The 20,522-nt window shown below is 57.0% G+C and overlaps 1 protein-coding gene across 16 annotated transcripts in view; it reads right to left on the reverse strand.

Moving 5' to 3' along the window:
• The window catches only part of ARAP1 (ArfGAP with RhoGAP domain, ankyrin repeat and PH domain 1), a 66,828-nt gene that overhangs the window by 11,289 nt on the left and 35,017 nt on the right, over positions 1–20,522 (reverse strand). For 13 of the 16 annotated variants that reach the window (XR_012423473.1, XR_012423474.1, XM_074014630.1 and 10 more), the window contains 20 exons: positions 17,647–17,813; positions 16,991–17,058; positions 16,272–16,402; positions 16,027–16,170; positions 15,232–15,301; positions 14,835–14,955; positions 14,191–14,393; positions 13,677–13,783; positions 11,017–11,216; positions 9,635–9,720; positions 7,976–8,158; positions 6,731–6,905; positions 5,476–5,610; positions 3,204–3,339; positions 2,793–2,895; positions 1,714–1,909; positions 1,401–1,452; positions 1,126–1,289; positions 785–997; positions 357–462 (listed from right to left, as the gene is read on the reverse strand). Coding sequence is in view for 14 of the 16 variants with exons in the window: in XM_045370256.2 (XP_045226191.2) it covers positions 357–462; positions 785–997; positions 1,126–1,289; positions 1,401–1,452; positions 1,714–1,909; positions 2,793–2,895; positions 3,204–3,339; positions 5,476–5,610; positions 6,731–6,905; positions 7,976–8,158; positions 9,635–9,720; positions 11,017–11,216; positions 13,677–13,783; positions 14,191–14,393; positions 14,835–14,955; positions 15,232–15,301; positions 16,027–16,170; positions 16,272–16,402; positions 16,991–17,058; positions 17,647–17,813 (2,760 nt within the window). In the remaining 2 variants the exon portion in view is untranslated. Of the gene's footprint in view, positions 1–356; positions 463–784; positions 998–1,125; positions 1,290–1,400; positions 1,453–1,713; positions 1,910–2,792; positions 2,896–3,203; positions 3,340–5,475; positions 5,611–6,730; positions 6,906–7,148; positions 7,223–7,975; positions 8,159–9,634; positions 9,721–11,016; positions 11,217–13,676; positions 13,784–14,190; positions 14,394–14,803; positions 14,956–15,231; positions 15,302–16,026; positions 16,171–16,271; positions 16,403–16,990; positions 17,059–17,646; positions 17,814–20,522 lie in introns of those variants that run through there. The other 3 variants (XM_074014632.1, XM_074014631.1, XM_074014633.1) reach the window with 2 other exon arrangements.

A 20,522-nucleotide genomic window follows, 5' to 3' on the forward strand; every position in this document is an offset into this window, starting at 1 on the left:
TCTTATAAGGAGTGCGCCACCTCCGATGTGCAAGTTCACAATAGAGTTCCGATCCTTTGAGAATCTAACGTTGCGGCTGATCTGACGGGAGGCAGAGCTCAGGCAGTAACGCCTGTTCACCCACCACTCACCTCCTGCTGTGCAGCCTGGTTCCTGACAGGCCACAAACCTGTACTGGTCTGTGGCCTGGGGGCTGGGGACCCCTGCTCTACAAATGTCCAATGTTAGGGCAGATCACAGTCAGCACTTGGTGCAGAAGCCCAGCTGGCTCCCAGGGGAGGGCAGTCAGGCGGGGGGGCGGGTAGAAGAACCTTCACCCCATCCCCCCAGAGTCTCACAATGGTATCCTCCCTCACCAGTACAGGTGGCTGATAAGGGCCTTCACTGTGGCCCGGTTGACAGGTGGCAGCCGCACCAGGAGCTCTCGGTACCTGGAGACCTTCTCCTCCTCATCCTCAATCTCTGGGTGGGAAAGAAAAATCAGGTCAGAAACCCCCTGTAACTATCATCTCCTCACCCCGCCCGGGCTGTCCTGCTTCTCATGGTGGGTGACAGTAGTCCCTGTGCCCTCCAAGTCAATGCAGGCCAGGCACTCAACCAGGGTAAGGAACTCTGGGTCTTCCAGGGCCCCGGGCTCCGTATGGAGTGGCGATGGGAATGACAAGCAGAGGCGGGCAACTGGAGCCGTTCGGTTAGGGTGAGTCTAGTGCAAGTGCCAGAAGGGAAGGGTGGAGGAGTCCGGAGGGATGGGTGGAGGAGGCTGGGCACGGGCTGCAGGGCCCACCTGAGGCCTCCAGCCAGGCTAGGCGCTGGGCACGAGTGAAGAGCCCATCGGGCAGGTCGCGCAGGAAGCGCTTGAGCGCCGAGGAAACATCATCCACGTGCTGCTCGCCCTCCTTGAGGTGCACAGAGCGCGCATCCTGCCGCAGGCTCTCCAGCAGCCGCTGCGTCTTCGATGTCTGCCCACACTTGCGGTAGATGCCCTCGGAGGTCAGGCCTAGGGAGGGGCGGGGCCAAGCGTTTGGGGCCTGAGGCATTGCGTCATGGGGCGGGGCCACGCAGCTCTGGGACGGGAGGCGGCTCTCTGGGAGGGGGCGGGGCCGGCACCCCAGGGGCAGGGCTCACCGCACTGCGTGATGTAGTCCACACAGCGGTACACGATCACCGGGATATCCGAGTCCCCAAGCTGCTGCTCCGACAGCGTGTCCCCCATGCTGGCGGCTGCTTTCTGGATGGCCCCCAGCCAACCCATGAAGTCCAGCCGCCGCTCGCCCTGTATGTACAGTGTCCTGGACCAGGGACAGTCAGTCACTGAGGGGCCTACACCTATCCCACCCTGTCCCCAGGCCCATCAGACGGCTCCAGGCTTCTCAGAGCCCCTCAGGGAGGCCGTGGCTCACCTCCTTCGCTCCACCAGCACCAGCACCTGGTTCTCACTGTCCCCCTGGATGGCTGTGGAGGGGTTAGTCAAGGTGAGGCCCAGGTCTTGTTCCTGATCCCCAACCTGCTCCCTCCCTCTCTGAGCGCACACATATCCTTAGGACCCGCCCGCCAATGTATGGGGTAGCTGAGATGCACTCCAAGGACATGAGAGGGCAGGATGGCAGCTCTGGCCAAGCCAGGCAGAGCTCAGACTTCCAGGCAAGGGCTGGGGGCCTGGGAGCCCAGGATAGGGTGCCCTGGAGGCTGGGGGCCCGGGTCTGGTCCACGCACAAAGCTCCTGCAGTTTCCGTAGTTGCAGCGGCTCTTCACAGGGCCCCTCCGGGAAGACAGCGCGGAGCTCCGAGCCACTGAGAGAGAACCAGCCCTCCTGGGCCCGCTGTAGGCTCAGGCCAGCTTTGTAGGGTAGGCGTCCGAGCCGCTCAAAATCCCGGGCCAGCAGATCCTCAGCCAGGGGAGGCACGAATGCCTGGCAGAGAGGCAGCCGGGCGAGACAGCATCAGCCAACAGCACTGCCTGCCCCAATGCCCCAGCTTCTTGGCTTACAGGCAGGTGCCCTCTTCCCACCCAGCGGCCTTCTCTTCCCCAAGGCAGAACCAAGCCCACAGATGGAACTTGGGTACCATGTCCCACTTCATACCCACTTAGATGTGCCCACCTCTGGAAAGCCTTCCCAGACACTTTCTGGAGGGCCCTTCTCTGGGCCCCTACAGCACCAAAGCATTCTTGCCCTCTGTTGTGGCACTGGTTACACTGTTGCTGCCGCCTGAACCCCACCCGCAGGGGAGCTGTCTTCCACACCCACATGGGAGCTACTGAAGAGCTAGGACTAAGCCTGGTTCATCTGGGTCCCCAGGTCTCTGCGGGCTGACTCTCAAGAGGCGCACAAGACAGCTGATCAATGGACAAGTGAATGATAAAAAGTCACAGGCTCTTACAGCACAGGGGACCCCACAGGCACCTGGCTCTAGTCCCCGAGGCAGAGCTCTCCCCGTGGCCTCCCTGCCTCTTCCCTCCAGCCTCTGCTTGCTTGCCTCCAGGAACAAGGAGCACACTCCCCTGGAGGCGGCACTGTCCATCCTAAGATGGCTCTGACTGTCATTCACTTATTGAGCACCCGTGGAGTACAAGGCCACAGCCCTTCTTCTGCAGAGCTAAGACAGGTCTGACCAACCCTGCAGAGGGCTGCAGATTACAGTAGGCCCTTGGTGGGACAGGCCTGCTCCATGTCTGCTGCCCTCCATCTAGCTGCTGCTCTCTAGATGGGGGAGCTGGGATACATGGGATTGGTCAGGAGGCCCCACCTTCCCCCGTCAGACACCCTTACACCCGCCCTGCTACCCCAGGCCCACCTTAGCAATACACTTGACCCACTCATGAGCCTGCTCCATGCTCTCCAGCCCAAACAGGTACAGCCGTTCTCCCTCTGTGTACACCTCAAAGGTGTGCTCAAAGCTGCAAATACACAGGCCAGGACTCAGGCCCACCTCATCCAGCACTGGCCCACCCCCAACCTGCACCATCAACCGCCATCCTCTGCCCCCTCCACACTGCCTTGGCGCTTGTCCTTACTCGGTCCCCTAAGAGGTGGTGGAAAAGTCTTGGGCTGAGGCCTCAAAAGACCGGGGTCGGCCCTTATGCAGCCTCCGTTTGCTGTGTGACCCTGGGGAGGTCCTCCCCTTCTCTGGGCCTATTTCCCTGTCTCCCCAGTGGGGGACTGTACCTTATAGCAACCACAGTCTGATTTGCCCAGGGGTGCTCACCCATGGGTATCGGGAAGGGGCACTGCCAGGCACACAATCTCGCTGGCCCGAATCTCTCCGTTGGGGGTCACTGCCCGCTCATTCTCATAGTAGCTCAGGACCCCGTCACTAAGGACACACCAGCGCCGGCTGAACTCTGGGGAGAATTTGGGCAGGGGAGCCATCAGGGAGCCCCCCACCACCTGAAAACCACCTCTGCATCCTCCCAAGGCTCCCACTCCCATCTGACCCATGTGCTCTTCATTCTCTCAAGTTTCTCCCAAATCCATCCACCTCTCTGCATCTCCACCATGCCAGCCAGCCCACAAGTCATCCTCTCCCCCAGGCCTCTAAGGCAGCCCCTTCCAAAATCCCAGAGTGATCTAGCTAAAATCAGACCACATCCTTCCTCTAACCAAAACCATTCCATGGTCTTCAGGACAGACTCTGCACCCCTCAGCCTGCCATTCAAGGCCCTGCCAGGTCTACCCCTGCCTGTCTCTCCAGCTGCCTCTCTGTCACTCCTGGACACACATATCCCCACCCACCACTCCCAGCTTTTGCAAACCCTGTCCCCTCCACCCACCACCTGAATGTCACAGGAAAACTTCTATGCCCCAATCTCCTTTTCTAGAAGCACCCATCACTCTCTACTCTGCCTCCTGCTATAATGGCTTTGAGAGACTGACAAGGTCCCACAAAAGAAATAGAAAGGAGAATCTGGACCAGGAAAGGTAATGGAAAGGATAGGTTGTCATGGCCATGCAGGCTTATACAGTTCACAGCACTGAGCTTTACAGTGGCTCAGAGCTTCCTGGCATCCAGGGCAAAAAGGATGACTCAGGCAGTTGTTACATAAATGACATTATCAGGCAGAGGGAGGCAGACCTGGGGCAATGAGGTTGTGAACAGCATGGAGTTCCAAAGAAATCTCTTTGGGAGTCGAAGGGCTTCATCCCTATAGGAGAGCACGCAGGAGGTGCGGAGGGATGTTGTCAGCAATGACCTCACAATGTTCCCACAGCAGACTCTGCCTCTCATCCTGTCTGTGAGGGCCTGACATTTGCTCTCTGAGGTCAATGTTTCCTCAGGTCTGACCCTGTGGATGGGCTCCCTCCAGGAGCACCAGCTCTGCCTGAGTCATCCTTCATTCTGCAGATATTTGCCAAGTGCCCACTGTGTGCTAGCCACTGTTCTAGGATCTGAGGGCTACAGGCAGTGGTGGCCAAAAGGAGTTTATGTCCCAGTGGGGTACAGAGAATCTATAGATAAGTACATTAATGGACAAATGAGTACCAGGTAAGTGACGTGAAGAAAATGCAGGGTAGCCGGGCGCGGTGACTCACGCCTGTAATCCCAGCACTTTGGGAGGCCGAGGCGGGCAGATCACCTGAGGTCGGGAGTTTGAGACCAGCCTGACCAACATGGTGAAATCCCATCTCTACTAACTAAATTAGCCAGGCATGATGGCGCATGCCTGTAATCCCAGCTACTTGGGAGGCTGAGGCAGGAGAATCGCTTGAACCCGGGAGACAGAGGTTGCGGTGAGCCGACATTGAGCCATTGCACTCCAGCCTGGACAACAAGAGCGAAACTCTATCTCAAAAAAGAAAAGGAAATGCAGAGTAAAGGGAGAGATGGGGGGTGCTATTTTGCATAAGGTAGTCAGAGATGACATCTCTGCAGGAGTGATACTCAAACAGAGACCTGAGGAAAGTGAGGGATTGGCCATGCAGATACCTGGGGGAAAGCATTTCAGGCAGAGGGAACAGCACGGGCAAAGATCCTGGTAGGTGACAACATGTCTAAGAAACAGTGAGGAGACCAGCAGAGTGATTAGGGGGGTGGTTCAGAGAGGTAATGGGGGTGGTGGCCAACTGTGCGGGCTCTTATGGATTTTCTTCTGATTTGGGGAGTGAATGGAAGGCTGAGATCAGAGAGGGACAGGGCTTTCCGTTCAGTCCTCAAACTCCCTACCAGTCACAGGCTCTAACTACCAGATGCTCAGCAGAGCCCATACCCAGTAGGGGCTCAATAAAGGTTCATTTAGTCCAAAGAAACTCTGGCAGTGACCTGCTCTGCAGCGCCATACCCTACCCCCACTCCCACCAGGATCATTTAGGAAGCACCTTCTGCATACCCCAAACTATATCCAGGAAGCCCTCTAGGGTGACTCTGCCAGAGTCCACTTGGCTGCCTCATGGGTCCACCAGTCTGGCCAGCCCTGGCTTCCCTAGCCCTGCAGCCATGCCCAGATACCATGGGCCAGGGCAGGGTCTGGGGTGGCACCCACCTTCCCGGGCCCGGCGGTCCTGCAGCAGCTTGCCGGCAGAGGCGGTCTTGTAGAGGAAGCCACTGTGGCTCACGGTCGGCAGGATAACTGAGTAGTGCTTTTCCAGGGGCTTCATCGAGTCCAGCCGAGGCACCTCTTTGGAGGTGGGGAAAGGATGGCAGGTCATGCTGGCCACCCAAGAGGGTGTCCCCACCTCACTCCCACCTGGCCTGGGCATCCAGGCTCACTTTCGAATCGTCAGCCCCAGCTCCCTAACTGGCAGCCTCAAGCTCCCCCTCCTATCTGCAGGGTCTTGCCAAGGCTGTTTCTCCACCTCTCCGCACTTGTGGAAATTCACTCCATTCCCAAGGCCCAGTTCCAGCACTGCCCCTTCCAGGAAGCTTCCCTGACTCCTGGCCCACCCCACTCTCCAGGTTGTAAGCACAGGCCAGGCACACTGGCATCAGGGGGGCATTGGGCAAACTCAATAATAATCCCTGGAAAGAGGATTTTCCCAGATGGCAGGAAGCTCAAGGTGGCAGCCTGACTACAGCTTTGCTCCCCATGGTCAGCAATGGCGGGGGGGAGGGGAAGTTCTGCCCCCAAGCCCAAGCCAGTTGGGTGGTCTCCTGTGTCTCCCTGGACACCTGGGCTCTCTCCAGCCCAGTGTGCCCCGCCCACCCATGGCCCTGAGCCCGGAGCCCCAGCCTTGAGCTCCACCCTCAGTCCTAGGATGTGGCCCCAGAGGCGAGGCCTGGGCCACGAGCTGCACTGCTCAGTGCACTGACCCCTCCTCATCCACCCCAAGGGGGAGCCAATGGTACCCAAACCAGGTTCAGGACTGAGCTCCACCCAAGCAGGGCAGTAGACAGGGCTGCCATGGTGGGTGACCCACATATGGAGAAATGTAACACAGCATCCCTCACGCAGCAACACAAACATACTCTGCACACACATTCACTCCAAAGCTCTCAACATCCCCACAAACACAGACGCAGGGGTTCAGAGGTGCACAAACACCAGCACAGCTGCCAGCCATCCTGAGGGACCCACACTGCGAGTCAGGGAAGTCATCAACAGAGTCACAGAGACAGAGACACAGAGGAACATGCATACGCAGCACAAATACACACTGACGTGCAAACCCAAGCACACCCCAGCTCACACACAATTTACCAAGGGCCCTTGAGGAGCTGCGATCACGGCCTGAGAGCAGCACGTAAATCAAACCCCACTGGGCACTGCACAGCCTGGTGGACCCCCACCCCACGCTCACCTGTGGTCCGATTGTTCCGAAGGAATTCCATCTGCAGTGTCTGCCCCGCCTGCTCTGCAAGAGCCAGGGGCGTGGGGGCCTCGGGGTCCCCCGAGAAGCAGCTGATCCCGGCCCCACAGCCCAGGAGCGCCTGAGTCTCAGCCAGGTCTGTGGTGGTGACTGCAGCACACAGGGCCTAGGAAGAGGCAAGGGAGGGTCAGCCCAAGCAGGAGTGGGGGACCCACAGGGAAAGAGGGTATGGGGGAGGAGAGGAAAGAAGAGGAAGGAGTCACCCAGGCCTGGAGTGGTCCATCCTCAGACTGAAAGAGAGAACAGGAAGGAAGGAAGGAAGGAGAGGGAAGAGAGACGCCAAGGGGAGGAGGGGCGAGCAGGGGCTGCCTAGCGGAGGCCAGGGGATCCCAGCTGCCCGGGGCCTCACCCCTGCTGGCGGCCTGGACACAGCTGCCCAGTCAGCCACAGAGCCTCCAGAGGATCTCAAGCTCCTTCTGCCTTGTGGAAGAGCGGTGGCGGGGGGTGCTTTGTAGCTAATTCCTCCCACATTTGAATTCCTCACTGCCTGCCCAGCACTCCCAACCAATGGGAGTTGCCGCCCTCCTGGCTTGCAGGCTGGACTGGGTTGGGCTGGGAGCAGGACGCCTGGGTCCCTGGGAGGTGGAGGCCTGACTCCCAGCGGGCTTCTAGCTGGACTGAGTCTGCCTGGGAGGGGCAGTTTGGGGGAGGGGCTGAAGGCCAATCAGAGGTCACAAATGGCATACCCCTGCCTCAGAGCTGGCCACCTCCCGCTCAGGCGGAGCCAGATCAGGGCCTGAGACTTGGCTCCCACCCTGTCAGGGCCTGGGGCCCATACGGGGCCTCATCTTGAGTTGGGTGTGGATGGGGGTGGGTTGGAGCAGCCCAGCTGTTTTTCATGAGCCTGACAGGAAATAGCATCCCCATCAAGTTCACTCCTTTTGGCAGGATTCAGAAGCAACAGGACGGGGTGCAGGAGACTGAGGAATCGGGAGAGAGACAGACAGATGCTGGGGACGTGGCCTTGGCCCAAGGGTCAGGCCTGGCTCCTCCCTGCACGGCCAGAACTTTTCATATGGCTTAGGCAGGGCCCTTCTGCCCTCCAAACATCAGTTTCCCCATATGCCAAGGCATCTCCCTGAGCTGGTAGACGAGATGGGTTAAGACAGTGTAAGGAACAGGGCAGCAGAAAGACAAGGGTGGTCCCAAGGGGCCCCAGAGCTGCAGTATCCTGACCTTGTCCAGCTCCTCCTGGTTGCCAAAGAGTGGGTGGTAGCAGCGGTACTTGCCCTCACGGTACTTGGCCTCCAGGTGGCACCGCCGGGTGCTGGGGCTGCTGCTGGGCTGCAGGGCCTCACTGGGGGGCACGTTGGCTGCCCAGAAGCGGTTCCCAGCGCCATTCCCCAGCTGTAAGAAGAGCTGCAGGGGTTTGTAGGAGGTCAGACGGGCCAGCTGACAGCCAGGGGCCGTGCCGGGCAGAAACTTGGTTTCTGAGGTTGTTAGGTAAGGGGCTGGGAGAGCCAGGCCATCTGCCCACTTTCCCAATGGGGAAGGTGAGGACAGCCTGGCCTGCTGGCGGCTGGGGATGCTCCTGCCACCAGAGCTGGGCTCTGAGTCTAGGTCTCAGGCTCAGTGACAGGACAGGGGGTCAGCAGCCTGACAGGTGGACGCCTCAGGCCCTGCGCCTGGTCCCAGGGGCCTTGCTGCTGCCCCACCCAGTTCCACATCTAGAGCTCTGCATTCCTGAGACTATGATAGCCGGGGGTGGGTGCCTAACCTGTCAGCCAATGGGGTAGGCAGGGATTTTGGAAACCTCTCCTGTCCCTGACATTCCTCTCTAGGCAAGAGGGATAGGGGTGGATTCTGGGTGAGTGCAGGGATCCAGCATTCGGGAATCAGTTCCTTCCTTCATCCGGCTCCTCCTTCCACAGCCATTTCCTAGGCCCCCCCACCTTGCCTCTTTGTCAGGTCCTGTATGGGGTGCTGGGGTCACAGCATAGAACAAAGCATAACAATGCCTGCCACTACAGATTCACTCTGTGTCTTCCAGCAAGTTATTTTCTCTCCCCAGGCTTCAAGGCTGTAAACTGGTTATTCTAATCCTAACTCCTGGCTTGTTCTGAAAGTCAGTTAATTAACATATGCAAAGTCCTTAGCACTTATGTGCCAAACACACTGTGGGGAGGTGAGAAAGGGATGTGACACTCCAAGTGTTCTGGAGTCTGCAGCCTGGGCCTAGCCTCCCATTGTAGGTTCTCCCCTGTATCTACCACATATGGGTACCTGGGAGTTTCCAGTACAGAGGCATAAATGTACACGCGTGTGCACACGCAGCATACATACATATACCCACTGGTGCACGTGAGTTCAGATGAAATGAAGGCTGAGGGCCTCTGAGAGGGTATGCAAGGTAGGGGAGAAGGCCCTGGGTCAGCCAGAAGTGAGATGGAAAGAGGCAGGGGTGGTGGTCAATGTGCATTTACAGGGTAATCTCAGACAGATTACAGCCCTGCCCAGGACCTCAGTTTACACATCTATTCAATGGATGAAAGTGAAATAAGAATAGGAGTTAGCAAATTCTTTCTCTAAAGGGCCAAACAGTAAATATTTTAGGTTTTACAGAACACATACAGTCTCTGCTGCATTTTCTTCCTTTTTTTTTTTTTTTTTTAATATAACGCTTTAAAACTATAAAAACATTCTTAGCTCACTGGCCAGTTTGCTGACTTTGCCAAAAATTGCTTTTCCGAAATTCCCACCCACTAGATTATCATTAAGGATCTCTTCTAGCTCCAAGGTGCTGTGGCCACTGAGATAGGGAGGGGGCTGGGAGACCCAGACAGCTGTTGAATGGGGCAGAGTCCAAGTATCAGTGGCAAGCAGGGGCATCCCCACCTCGATAAGTGTTTCTGTCCACACCTTCCTGTCCATCTTCAGGCTCCGCACCTTGGAGACGCCAGCGCCCAGGCCACGGTGCTCCCCTGTAGACACAGGGCCAGACCCAGAATCACCTGTGCCCTCCCCTTCACGGAATCACTTACCCACCCCCAGTGTCCACTGGGACAGGCAGGGATGACAGGCCACAGGCAGGCGCCAGGGGGTAGGCCTGCTGGCAGCTCTGGAATCCAGCCATGCTCTCTTGCTCCCCACAGGGCAGGACTGAGCCCTGTAATCCTCGCCTGGGCTCCTGTACCAGCCCCCTGCAACTGGCTCCCTGGAACCATGCTTGGCCTCTTGCAGGCCACTCTTAACACAGCCCTGCCAGAGGTGATCTCTTTAAAATGCAAATCCCTGACTTCTAATCCCTGCTTTCACACTCCAGTGGCTCCCAGAATTAGATCACAACTCCTTTCCTGCTTCCCCTCCATCATCTTTCTACCCAGACTGTCATCGCCCATGTCCTCATGGCCACTCCTTCTTGCCATTCAGATCTCAGCGGGCATGTCACCTCCTCACAGAGGGCCTCCCCAGCACACTTCCCAAGACTTGCTCCTCCACCTGGATCCCCACCTCCAGCAGCCCACAGCCACCGCCTGTGCTATGTCAGCTCCCAGGAGGACAGAATCCCCAGCATCTGGCACACAGTGGCCAGACTGAGTGGCCTTGATTGAGCAGATGAATGAACCCTGGGCTCGACCATCTTGCATTTCATCTTCATCATCCAGTCATTGAGAGTTTTCCACCATAGATCCTCAATAGCCCTCAAATGCTCACAGCTTCCCCAGGCCAGGCTTCCTCCTCCTCCCTCTCCTGGATCCTATGGCAGTCTCCTCACTGGTCTCTAGACTTGCCCCTCTAACTCAGTTTCCACCCACCAACCAGAGTCTGACCCACAAATCTGACCACGTCCCTGCCTCCCGTTGCCCTCCAGACAAAACACCAGCTCCTCCCTCTGCATGCAAAGCCCTGCCGGGTTCCTGCCAATTCCTCTTGCCTGGCCTCCCCTATTCTTCTGTAATGAGAGGAACACCGGACCCCAACAAGCCTGGGCTCAAATCTGGGCTCACTTACTTGCCAGGTGACCCTGAATAAGCCACTTCCTCTCCCTGTGCCTCCGAGTCCCCACCTGTGATGGGAGAAGTTGAACCCCCGCCTGGCAATGTAAGGACTCAAGGCTAATCACAGGGGAAAGGCCTGGTGTGCAGGAGAAGCCTCATCAATAGCAGCTCTCTGACTGCTGTCTCCACTCCAGGCCCTCCTCCAGATAGGACACCTGGCATCCCAAATGGCCAACCCCGCCACACCTCTGCCTGGTGCCCCAACCCCAGCACACACACCTGCACAGCGCTTGCAGATGACGACACAGAGGTTGATGGAGGCCCAGTCAGGCTGGGGAGCCCCGCAGTCAGCACAGAACCTGTTGGGGGCTGCAGCCCAGATGCGCTCGGCCACCTCTGAGGTAGACAGGGCCTCGGCGACAGCTCCCTGCATGGCCTCCAGCCACTGCTCCTTCTCTAGCTCTGAGTCAGCAGAGAAGCTGGGGACACAGGGGTGGGGAGGTTGGTGGGGATAGACTCAGAGGGATTTGGGAGCAGCACGAAGAGGCACAGAATGAAGTGGGGGACAAGGTGTTGGGAGCGCTTAGGCAAAAGAGTGAGGCATCCCATTCTGGTAGGGAAAGTAGGTGTGGACAAAGGCAAGGACACCAGGAACCCAACAGCGTATGGGGGCAGGGAAGCCCAGTGGGGGGCTCTGCCCAGCCTGCGGAATGAAGGCTGCTGGGAAGAAAATGATGCCTGAGCTAAGGTTTGACAGATCAGAAGGGCTGAGCCAGGTGAAGAGGTGAAAGGGCAGTCTAGACAGAGGGAACACCGTGTGCAAAGGGGCAGGATGGCACAGGGGGCATTCCAGGAGACAGGAGGGCAGACTGGCAGAGAAGAGGCTGGAAGACAGACAGGACAGGCCTGCATCAGGCAGAGGAAGTCAAAGTGCACCCTGAGGACGATGGAGAATCCACAGAGGGTGTAAGTGGAAAGGAGGGGAAGGTAGAGAGATGTCTTTAAGAGACTCCTCCACCATCCCCATCCTCATTCCTATCCCAGCCCCAACTGTGACATGCTCCATGGCCTCACCCCACAAAGCACTCCATTGGCCCAGCATACCCAGACACCTGTGGCTGCCATAGCATGCCCTGCTCTTCAGGGTGGGAGGCCCTGGTTGAACAATAAATGATGACTGTCCCTGAAAAAATTTAGTTTTAAAAAGACCCTTCTGGCTCTATCCCTGCCACCACCGAGTCACACATGTGACCATGAGTCTACTCCACCCATAACCCATTGCCACAACCAAGGAAGGCATCGCTGCTGGAGGTGTGATGGCCGTTAATGCCATCTTATGGAGGTCCTGGAGACCTCCTCCTCCACAACCTAGCATGTGCAATTTGCAAAGCTGCCAAAGGTGGAGCCAAGACGCCAAGCTCACCTTCCTGTGCTTGCGCCCAAATGCAATGAGTCACGCATGCGAGCTGGAGGAGGCCCTTTGTGTAGAACACCAAGTCTACCTCTTTAGGGTTGATGACAACAAGAAACCCGAGAACGGGCAGGCCTCTCAGACTGACAATCAGAGAACGCCCGTCAGGTGGGGCTGTAGCTGTGTGGTAGTTAAGGTCTATGGCAAAGAATCTCAGGCCAAGGATGTCATCAAAGAGAACTTCAAATGCAAGAAATGAGCAAATAAAAACTTATCTCTCAAAAATAAGGCCCCCCAGCAGTCAAAGCAGTTGGAATAAAGAGGCTGACAGGCACGGGTGGCCTAAGAGTGAGGAGGCAGGTGCTGGGGCCAAGGGTCCACCAGGCCCGGGCCAGAAGGGTGACAGCAGAGGGATGGGACCAGATGGGATAAAAAGGAAAGGCACGGGCCAGGTGCAGTGGCTCACCCCTGTAATCCCAGCGCTTTGGGAGCCCGAGGTGGGTGGATCACCTGAGGTCAGGAGTTCCAGACCAGCTTGACCAACATGGCAAAACCCGATCTCTACTAAAAATACAAAAATTAGCGTGGTGATGTGCACCTTTAATCGCGGCTACTTGGGGAGGCCGAAGCAGGAGAATCACTTGAACCTGGAGGCAGAGGTGGCAGTGAGCCGAGATTGTGCCATTGCACTCCAGCCTGGGAAACAGAGCAAAACTCTGTCTCAAAAAGAAAAAAAAAGGAAAAGCATGAGTCCTTCCCTCTTGGTTGGAGAGACAGGCCCCTGGGAAGAACAGAGAGCTGAAAGCGGGAGGTGACTACAGCCGTCAGACATGCAGGACAGAGCTCAGCAGAAAGATCCCGCTGGAGATAGACACCTGGGCTAAGAGCAGAGAAGTGGGAGGGTTGGGGGTGATGCTAGTGTTTATTGACCAGTTACTACCAGTATTACAAACACTTCCCCAGGAAACTGAGGCACACAGAGGCCAAGTGATTTCCCAGGTCACACAGCTAGTCAGTGATGGACCCAGGATTCAAACCCGGGCATAGTTCAGTACATCAGAGGTAGTGGCTGAAGGCCTGGGAGTGGGCAAGGCTGCCCAGGGAGAGGGCAGAGGACAGAGAAAGACACCAAGGGACAGCTAAGGTTAGAGGAAACCCAGACGGCAGAGCCTTGGTGGCCCAGAGACAATGCCTGAGGAGCAGCCTCATGAGAGACAAGAGCACTCTCCAGGGGTGGTGCAGGCGTAGGGGCAGTGGGTGCAGGAGGCCAGCATGGGCAACCCCTGAGCAGCATGGCGGGCAGGGGAGGACAGCAGTGGCCAAGCGGCACAGGGGAGAGTGAGACCTCTTAGGAGGAAGGGAGATCAGAGTGAGTTAGCAAGTGACGGGAGAGGGGCTCCACAGGTGGGGCAGGGCGGAGCAGGTGAGGGAACCAATCCCACAGGAAGGGGCAGCCTCCCACGTTGAGCAAAAGGAAAACATTAGGAAGGAGTGAGGATGCCGGTGAGCCAAGAGGATGGAGGGTCACCTGAAGATGCGGTAGGGCGTAGTGAGGTCGAAGCTGCGCCGGTCCACTTCCTTCACGTTGCCCACGCTCATGTCGATGAAGGTGATGCCAATGCCCAGGTGGTACTCCTGGAGGGTGGGTGGGACGGGATGAGGGCAAGGCTTTAGGGGCAGGGCATGAGGCTTGGGACGGGGAGAGGAAGGGAAGGTAGTGCAACTCAGGGACTGGGGGGGTGCCCAGGAGGGAGACAGCGGGGGACACGGGAAGCTGGGTGGGGCAAGGGGCTGCAGGTTCAGGGCCCACACAGCAATGAGCAGAGGTGCGGGGGAGCAGGGGCCAGGGCAGGGACTGGAGGGTGATGCTCAGAGCTTGGGGGAAGTGGTCAGAACTGGGGAAAGCGAGGACACATCCAGGCAAAGGGCTGGGCTCAGTGCAGGAAAAGAGGGAACAGAAAAGGCAGAGCTAAGGTCCTAGGTGAGCCTGGGGCAGGGTAGGCGGGCATGGGCAGGGGAGAGGTTCTGTGACCCCTTAGCACCTCTAGATTCTTGTAGAGCTGCACTTTGTCCCCGACCACGGCCACATACAGCTTATTCTTGAAGCCACGAAGCTCCAGGCTGCCAGCGCGGTCAGGTTGCTCTGAGCCTGGAACTCCCAGCAGATAAGCGCTAGAGAGCCGGGCCCGGGCACGCTGCTCAGCCATGGCCTGCTGCAGGGCCTGCATCCACTCCTTCCGCTCCACTACAGGAGAAGGGTGGAGGAGTAAGCCCAAGGTCGGCCTGGCAGGGAGCCCCTCAGGGGTCTCCTGGCCCTAGGCTCCTCAGGCAACATCTCCTCTAGAAAGCCCACCCAGATTGCCCCCCTATCATTTTGCTCGACTTCTCTGACTTGAACGAGCTCAGGCTCAATCCCAGCTTTGCCACTGATGCTGGGTAAGTGACCTCACCCCTCCAAGCCTGCTCCCGCTGATTGTGTGGTTCTGAAGAGTCAGTGACCATGCCAAGCACAGAGCTGGTCACAGAGGGTGCCCCCTTCCTCCACCCACCTCACAAAGGGACCATGCCTCCCTGGATGTGATGTGAGAGGACAGATGCGCCATGCTTCTCTTCCCCCTCCTCTGCCCAAACTTCCAGTCTTCTCTACCCACTTACACACACACACACAACACTCCACACTTCCCACCATCACTCTCTGCCCGGAAGGCAAAGGTCCGGTTGTTTGTAATCACTTCAAACTTCTGGTCCCCGATGGCAGCCACGCGGGAGATGCAGGCCACAGAGATAAAGCGCTTAGAGTAAGCGTCCTGGGGGAGAGACAGGAGCTGTATTATGGGACCCAGCACCTCACTGACTCCCCCAGCCTCAGCCGAAATGAAGGCTGCAGCCCTGTCTCCTGCAGCTGGTCAGAGACAAGACCCTGTGCTGACCCTGACTGCAGCAGAGGGCCAGGAGGACATGGGTTAAGGGGTCAGACTTAGAGCTCTGGCGAGGACTCCTCTGGGGAGGGACGCCACCTCGTTCCAGTGTTGGGGCCAGCCTAGGCTACAGCAGGGTCGCGTCAGGACTGAGGCAGGCCTCACCTTGTTACTGTCAAAGTATCGCAGGTGATCAGCATCCAGTCTCACCCATCGTTTCTGATAAATGTAAGATCTGGAGAGGGAGAGGGACAACAGGCAAATGACTGGGGGTGGGAGGACACGTTCCAGGACTACTCCAGCCCTCAGAAGCCACACTCAGAGTGAGGATCAGCCAGGTTCTAGGGAGGAAGGATCCCAAATGGCCATTGGCAAGAAGATGGATTTTACAGCAAAAGTGACTGAAGTCAGACTCAAAGTAGCACATCTATTTTATTTTATTTTATTTTATTTTATTTTATTTTATTTATTTATTTATTTTGAGACAGGGTCTCACTCTGCCACACAGGCTGGAAGGCAGTAGTACAGGCCTAGCTCACTACAGCCTCAGATGCCTGGGCTCAAGTGCTTCTCCCACCTCAGTCTCCCAGGTAGCTAGAACTACAGGCATGAGCCACCGCACCTGGCTAATTTTAAAATGTATTTGTAAAGACAAGGTCTCGCTATGTTGCCCAGAGTGGTCTCAAACTCCTGGCCTCAAGCAAACCTCCCACCTCAGCATCTCAAGTGCTGAGATTACAGGTGTGAGCCACCATGCCCAGCGATCTCCCAATTTTCAGGGCAATAAAATGGGTCTGGAGGGCATCATCGGTGGTCGCAGTCTGCCTGGAGGGAGACCTGTGCAAATCATCTCAGGCCCTTCTGGCTTTCAGATCTGTGATACCAGCGTCCTGGGGTCCTGGACACTGCCCCCCCGCTCCCCCATGCAGAGCACGGCAGGACCCAAGAGGCCTCACTCACCCCTGCGGTGGGTTCTTGTCCAGCCAGCCAGCCTTGATGACTGGTGTGACGGGGGTGGAGCCCCCAGGCGGCCCGTCCATGGGGTGTGGCGCAGCAATTGTGCTGGGCAAGGACAAGCTCAGGCTGCTGGTGTGCCATCCGCCACTAGCGAGAGATGAGGGGATGGGGGGCTGGGCTGAGGAGGCGAAGAGGGGGCGGGCTGGGGTTGGGCTGAGCAGTAGGAAGGAGGGTGGCTGGACACTCACTTGGGGACACCCTCATAGGCGTGGTCATCCTCATCCTCATCCTCTTGGTCATCCCCAGACAGTTCCTCTCCCTCGCTCAGCAGACTGGCCACACGCACGGCCCGTGGGACTCGGCTCAGTGGGGGCTCCTCCTGCCCCCAAGACCCACTCAGCGTCATCCTTTCCTTCAAACCACAGATCACACCCACCCGGGGCTGCCACACCCCCTCTGTCCACACAGCCCTGACCCGCACAGCCCAGCACTTTTAGTTCTGTTTCCTCACACTCCCCTCCCCCTGCCAGCAGAGACCACACAGGGACCCAGATCACAGGGACAGGAGAGCCAGTGGCAGACACCGACCTAGGACACAGACAAAAACAGAAAGATAAAGGGACAGAGAAAAGGACTGCAGGCTAGGGAGGCAAGACAGACAGACACGGGAACGCAAGAAGTGAAAGACAGACAGACACTCTGGGATAAGACACGAGCTCCTAACACAGAGGGTGGGGGGAGGCCACATGCCCACACACATGCAGCCAGGGCCTGGGCCCCGACCCCTGGCCCAAGGCACTATGGCTACACGTGACTCCTGACCCCTGTATGGCAAGTGAGGTGGGGAAAGGGGAAGCCTCCCAAGAAATGGCTGCCCACTCTCTATATGGTGGTCCCCAGGATCTGACAGGCAGCTGGGTACCCCCCCAACACACTGACAGGCAGACAGTCCCATGCCTGGCCCTACCTTCTTGGTCATCACTCTGGCTGGGGCCCCTGGCCCCTCCTCTGGGACCTCATCGTAGTCAGAGTCATCTGGTGAGAGAGGGGTTGGGGGGACTCAGGGCAAGGGGCCTGGCCTCCTCTCCTGGGGCACCACACTGGGCTTCACAAAGCCTCCCCCATGCCAAGACCCCCACCCCCACTTCTCCCTGGCTTTCAAAAAAAGGCACAGGGGATAGGAAGTGTGATTTATACCCTCAGGCCTCAGGACAGCACTAAAGGGTGGCAGAGGAGAGGCTGGGACACCACAGGGAGGTCTGAGCCAGTGGTGAGCCTGGGGATCGGGGTAAGGACTGTCAAAGGCAACATGAATCAAGAAATGTCGCCAACCCCAGGAAAAGCAAACCACCCAACACCATGGAAAATCAGACCATGGGTAACCGGCAAAGCTGGCCATGGCCCCACACTTAACAGTCAGGAGGCCAGACAGGTGGGCACTGTCTCCATTGTGAGGATGAAGAGAATAGCGCTCAGGGAGGCTGTGACCTGCCCAGGGCCACAGAATGGGCTGGTGGCAGGGTTGCACAGAAAGGAGTGTGATCCTTGCATACCCTCCAGAGGCCTGATCCCAGGGATCCCAGGCCATCCACCCAGAGCCACATCCCCTGCTGCAGCACTCACCGAACTCCGGGAACAGGCGTACTGGCTTTGGAGGTATCTCCGGGGGGCAGGGAGGTGGAGAGGGGGGCTGGGGAGGCCCCTGAGGGAGGGCGGACAGGGGATCCTCAGGCTCTGGCTGGGGAAGGGATGACAATGGCAGCAGTGACTCCTCCTCCTTGGTGGGCAGGCTGGGAACAGAACAAAAGTTGGGCATCACTAAGCAACAGAGCCAAGACTGAAACATACTGAGCCCCCAGCTCACCCGAACTGCAGCAAAACTCAGGCACTACACAAACTCATGCAGACACGAGCCCTCCTGCACACAGCCCTCCTCAACTCATCTCCCAGAAGATGAGTTCCTGGTTCCCCGAAGCCTAAAGGAAGCAGGCACCCTCTTTGACCTGAATGAGGTGGTCACCTATCCCCAATGCTCTAGCTTTTAGTCACATGTATCCACTGGGTCTCCACATTGAAGGAGGGATAAAGATCAGAATGGGGAGTCAGGGAAGGCTTCATGGAGAAGGTGATGCTTGACCTGAGCTTTTAAGGATAAGAAGGCATTGACAGCAAAGAGAAGGAACAGGATTGAAATGAGCTGCAAAGCCCAAGGCACAGACTAGAGCCTCAGAAACCAATTCCTAAGGCCCTGAATTGTGGGTCTCTTGTCTCGAGATCACCTTGCTCTTGCCCAGATTTGGATATTCACTACCTCCTGGTGCCCTCAGACTCCTGAAACTCACCTGATCCCACCAGACCCATCTCCCACAACACCAGCACCTCACCTCTGCTACCACTCCCCAAGGAACCCTCCCCTGATTCTCCAAGGCCAGGTTCAGGGCCTCCTGGGCTCTCACAGCCACACAGTGTTCCCATCTGTCTCAGTACAGATCACATTGCTCCTGGCAGGCTGTCTTTTGAAGGGCTTTGGCATCAAGGACATGAATTTGAATCCGGCCTTAGTTTCTAAGTTCTTGTGTATCCTGGGCTGAGCACCTAGCCCCTCTGAGCCTCAGTTTCCTCTTCTGTAAAACGGGGGCTATATCACTGACCTGGCAGGGTACTAGAAGGATTAACCAAGACAGGATGTGTCATGTGCCAGCACACAGGATGTGCAGGGACCATAGGCTGAAACAAGGTGCCTGAGCCCTGGAGGCCTGGCCCCACCAGCTGTCTCTGCCACTGTCCTGCAGGGGCCAAGGAGGAGAATCAGGGTGGACGGGCAACTTCCCCCTGGGTTATTTTTGGCCTTGTCTGTTGCCCCAGTGTTCCTGGCAATGGCTGACGGTGTGGGGCCACCATGAAAGCAAGGAGGGGCTGGGAGGAAGTGACAGGGTCTGCCTGGGGTGTGGTCATGATGCCAGGCCTTTCCTCCTGCTGTTGCCTCCACCAATAACACCCTTCTCCCTGTTCTCTGCCTGGGAACATCCATTCATTTTTTAACTTTTTTTTTTTAAGAGACTGGGTCTTACTCTGTGGCAGACTGGAGTGCAATGGCACAATCACAGCTCACTGCAGCCTCAAACTCCCGAACTCAAGTGATCCTCTGACTTCAGCCTCCCAAGTAGGTGGGTCTCAAGGTGTGCGCTACCATGCCTGGCTAATTTTTAAATTTTTTGTAGAGACTGGGTCTTGTTATGTTGCCCAGGCTGGTTTTGAACTCCTGGCATCAAGCAATCCTCCCACCTCAGCTTCCCAAAGCAATCCTTTAACTCTAAAACCACATTTCCCTTCTCTGAAAGTCTTCCTTGACCCTCCTTTATGCTGCTGTCCATTAAGACCTTCATACAATGGCTGGGTGCAGTGGCTCATGCCTGTAATCCCAGCACTTTGGGAGGCCGAGGTGGGTGGATCACGAGGTCAGGAGATCAAGACCATCCTGGCTAACACGGTGAAACCCCGTCTCTACTGAAAATACAAAAAATTAGCCGGACACAGTGGCAGGCGCCTGTAGTCCCAGCTACTCAGGAGGTTGAGGCAGGAGAATGGCGTGAAACCGGGAGATGGAGCTTGCAGTGAGCCGAGATGGTGCCACTGCACTCCAGCCTGGGGGACAGAGTGAGATTCTGTCTCAAAAAAAAAAAAAAAAGACCTTCACACAAATTATTCTAAATGACATTTTTCAAAGTATCTCCTTTGTGCCAAGATATGAACCCTGACTCCAAAGTTTATGAGCTTCTTAGGACACTTGGCTGCTTCCACATCACCTTCTACTAAACTTGTCTCTTCTCCAGGTATAGATAAAAGTTAATCCCTTTCCTCTTCTGTGTGAAGAGCTGGCCTTTGACTAGGTTTCTAGCTCTGTTCCCCTAGAAACCTGCAAACAGTGGCGTGTCAGCCATGTTACCAGGCAACCACTGCCTTTGGCAGCACGGCCTGCACAGGAACAGTGTCCGGATGGAGAGAAACTATAAGCAGATTCTGTACTTGGTAGAGAAACCGGAGCTTTGCTTCGCTCAGTGTGGTGACTTGCAAACTGGGCACATCCCACATAGGGAGTTGAAGCCACACCTGTGTGGATGTTAGAAGACTACCGGCCCCTTAGGCAAGAGCTTTCAAAGCCAGGCTGGCTCCCTGTGAGTCACTATCCGCTGTGAGACCCAGTCCTTCACTCCTGAGCTGTCACTTGGAGGGTCACAGAGAATGGCTCCTGGACAGCTGCGTGGGCTATGGCTCAGATTGCTTCAAAGACCCCATGGCAGACGAAGGCCTGCCTCTGTCCTGGCAGCAAGCTGCTCCCCATCCAACGGGCCTCTCTGGGAATCTGGGGCCAAGGGGTGGGCCTGCGGGAGTCTTGAGTCGGAATATACTCTCACAGCTGGACCTATGAAGATCCCCCGGTGGACACTGCACCAGGCTGTCTCTCCTACATGACCTGAGTCCCTTTGGGGCACGGGCAG

The sequence above is a fragment of the Macaca fascicularis genome, chromosome 14 (assembly GCF_037993035.2).
Source record: "Macaca fascicularis isolate 582-1 chromosome 14, T2T-MFA8v1.1".
Lineage (NCBI taxonomy): Eukaryota > Metazoa > Chordata > Mammalia > Primates > Cercopithecidae > Macaca > Macaca fascicularis.